This window comes from Pelmatolapia mariae, linkage group LG12 (assembly GCF_036321145.2).
Source record: "Pelmatolapia mariae isolate MD_Pm_ZW linkage group LG12, Pm_UMD_F_2, whole genome shotgun sequence".
Lineage (NCBI taxonomy): Eukaryota > Metazoa > Chordata > Actinopteri > Cichliformes > Cichlidae > Pelmatolapia > Pelmatolapia mariae.
The window spans coordinates 24,659,814-24,662,667 of NC_086237.1; the positions used below are offsets into that span (position 1 = coordinate 24,659,814).

At 39.0% G+C, this 2,854-nt stretch overlaps 1 protein-coding gene across 1 annotated transcript; it reads left to right on the plus strand.

Moving 5' to 3' along the window:
* Nucleotides 1–308: 308 nt before the first annotated feature.
* On the plus strand, nucleotides 309–1,926 carry LOC134638292 (beta-1,3-galactosyl-O-glycosyl-glycoprotein beta-1,6-N-acetylglucosaminyltransferase-like). Its single transcript, XM_063488806.1, has 4 exons — nucleotides 309–616; nucleotides 714–807; nucleotides 913–1,317; nucleotides 1,441–1,926. The coding sequence occupies exons 1-4, from the start codon at nucleotides 309–311 to the stop codon at nucleotides 1,924–1,926; spliced, it is 1,293 nt and encodes a 430-aa protein (XP_063344876.1).
* Nucleotides 1,927–2,854: the final 928 nt, after the last annotated feature.

A 2,854-nucleotide genomic window follows, 5' to 3' on the forward strand; every position in this document is an offset into this window, starting at 1 on the left:
ACTCTTGTTACTACTTTAAAATGTTTTAAAATGGCCAAAACTATAAAATTACAGGTGCATTTAAAAAAGCAACAAAAGAAAACAAAACAAACATATATGTTTCTTTCCTACTACCCTCATATTCTCTCATGTTCCAGGTGCAGTAATGGACAGACTAACCAGCATACCTTCGTGAAAGTAAACTTGTTTACACATTATTAAATATTATTCTCATTATTATTTTATGGTGCCAGAAGTGTCTGTCAGACATTTTAGCAGCTCTCACACACTTTAATTTAATTATATTTGAGATTTGATTACTGTAAATAATGTGGTTTCCAAAACGAGGCTGGCGGCTACGATTATTGCAGTTCATTGCTGTACTGGGATCACTATGGATGCTTTTCCTACTTAGTCAATTGAAAACAGGCAGAAGTGCTGCCTACAACCTCAGGTATCAATGGCTAGAGTATACCGATGATGATGAGAGCCCAGAGAAAGTTTGCAACTGCTCAGCAATCCTGCTGGGAGAGGAGGATGAAATACAGCAAGCCAAATTACTGACCATCACCAAAGACTTCCAGAAAAGTACTCAGATCCCTGATGAGTATTATATCAATGCAACCAAAGACTGCAGGTTTGTGCATTAAATCACAGGTTTCAGGTGCTTAGTAATGATTTAAATATATGGACCTTAAAAGCAACATTGCCTCTTCAAAATGTTGAATTTACAGTGAATTCAAGATAAGGAGGAAATATATAACTTTCCCATTAAGCGAGGAAGAAGAGGACTTTCCACTAGCTTACTCTATGGTTGTCCATCACAAGGTATGTATTTTCTATATTCAAAGTTTACTGAAAAGCTCAGCAGTAGGTGGAAAAAATGTTTAAATTACTAATTGATACATTCAATTCAATTCTTTTTATTCATAGGTTCATATCTTTGAGCGACTACTGCGAGCTATCTATGCACCTCAAAATATTTATTGTGTCCATGTGGACAAAAAATCACCGCCCTCAGTCTTTATTGCAATCAATGCCATTACTTCCTGTTTCCCAAATGTGTTCATGGTCAGCAAGGCTGTGAATGTGGTCTACGCTGGATGGACACGTGTACAGGCTGATCTTAACTGTATGGCTGATCTCTATAACACCAGTACGACATGGAAATACTTCATCAACCTCTGTGGTCAGGATTTCCCTCTAAAAACTAACTTAGAAATTGTGCAAGCTTTGCGTTCACTGAAAGGAGGTAACAGTTTGGAGTCGGAGGAAATGTCTCAAGGAAAGAAGGGAAGGGTGACAAATGTTCACGAAGTAGTAGATGGACAAATGCAGGTACATATTTTGGATATTTTTTATAATGTATCATGTAGCTATTGATCAATTTACTTTGCTATTGTAAGAAAAGACATTATTTCAGACTTACTTACCATCATATTAATTCTTCAATTGTCGCAGCGAACAGGAAAAACAAAGGATCCAGCTCCCTTCAATCTGCCCATACTTTCAGGAAATGCCTACATTGTGGTCAACCGAGGTTACGTTCGCAGTGTGTTGGAAGACAAGCGAATACAGGCCCTCATTGAGTGGGCCAAAGACACCTACAGTCCTGATGAGTTTCTGTGGGCAACAATACAACGAATACCTGGTGTTCCTGGCTCAACATGGCCCAACCGTAAATTTGACATGACAGACATGAATGCAATTGCACGGATGGTGAAGTGGCATTGGCACGAGGGGTCAGAGGGTTCTCTGCAAGCAGTATACCCAGAATGTAAAGGCCATCATGTCAGATCCATATGTGTGTATGGTGCTGGAGACCTGCAGTGGTTGATTGAACAGCATCACCTTTTCGCCAATAAGTTTGATGCAGACAGAGATCTCATTGCTATCTACTGCTTGGAGAAATATCTGAGACACAAGGCACTGATAGAGTTAGTTTAGGTGGAGAGTTAATTAATTATAAAGAAAGACAATACTAATAGATAATAAATTAATAACATATTCTTGGGTAGTGTTGGGTCATGATCGTCATAGATGTGTTATAAGTGTTGTGGAGATTTTAGGAATGTACAACAGTTTCTTCATGTCCTTTGCTTTAAATGTGGTGTCAGCGCTTTCCTGAGATGAGGATAAATGGGGTTGGCTGCCCATATCTCCGTCGGCTGCTGGCTCCTGGGGGTTGTTATTCTAATTTCCCGCCCACATTATCAAGTACATTTTGTAACAAAGATACATACAAAAACACTTACACATACCACGAAAAGTTGTCGATTTGTGTATCTGTGCTTTTTCATTTTTTTTTCTGTTTCAGGTGCTGTATGTTTTTTTTCCTTAAATATGCAGCAGTTGACAATCCATCACACTTTTCATCCTTTTATATTTTTGTCTATTTTCTCCCCTGTTCCTTTCTTTTCCTTCTTTTTTGTCTCTCCTGCATGTCATCTTAAACATTGTCATATTACACATACACTGTAATAGCAGAAATAGCACTAATAGAAATTCATAAATAAAATACACACATGAACAAGAGGAGTCTATTGAGAATTTATAGACCTCACCTTGCAAAAGCCTATATGTTTGAAATTTAAATCATAAATTTGATTGCAAAAGCTGCCAGGCAAGACAGGTTTTAACAAAATCTGGGGGAAAACCGAGGCACTCAGGCCAGTTGAGAGAGTAATCTCTTCAGCGTGTCCTGGGTCTTCTCCTGGGCCTTCTTCCTGGGACATGCTGGAAAAACCTCACGCTAGAGGCGCAGATCAGACATCCTTGTCAGGTGCTCAAATAACCTCAGCTGGCTCCTTTGGATGTGGAGGAATAGTGGCTCTACTACGAGCCATTCTAGGATGACTTAACTCCTCACCCTGTC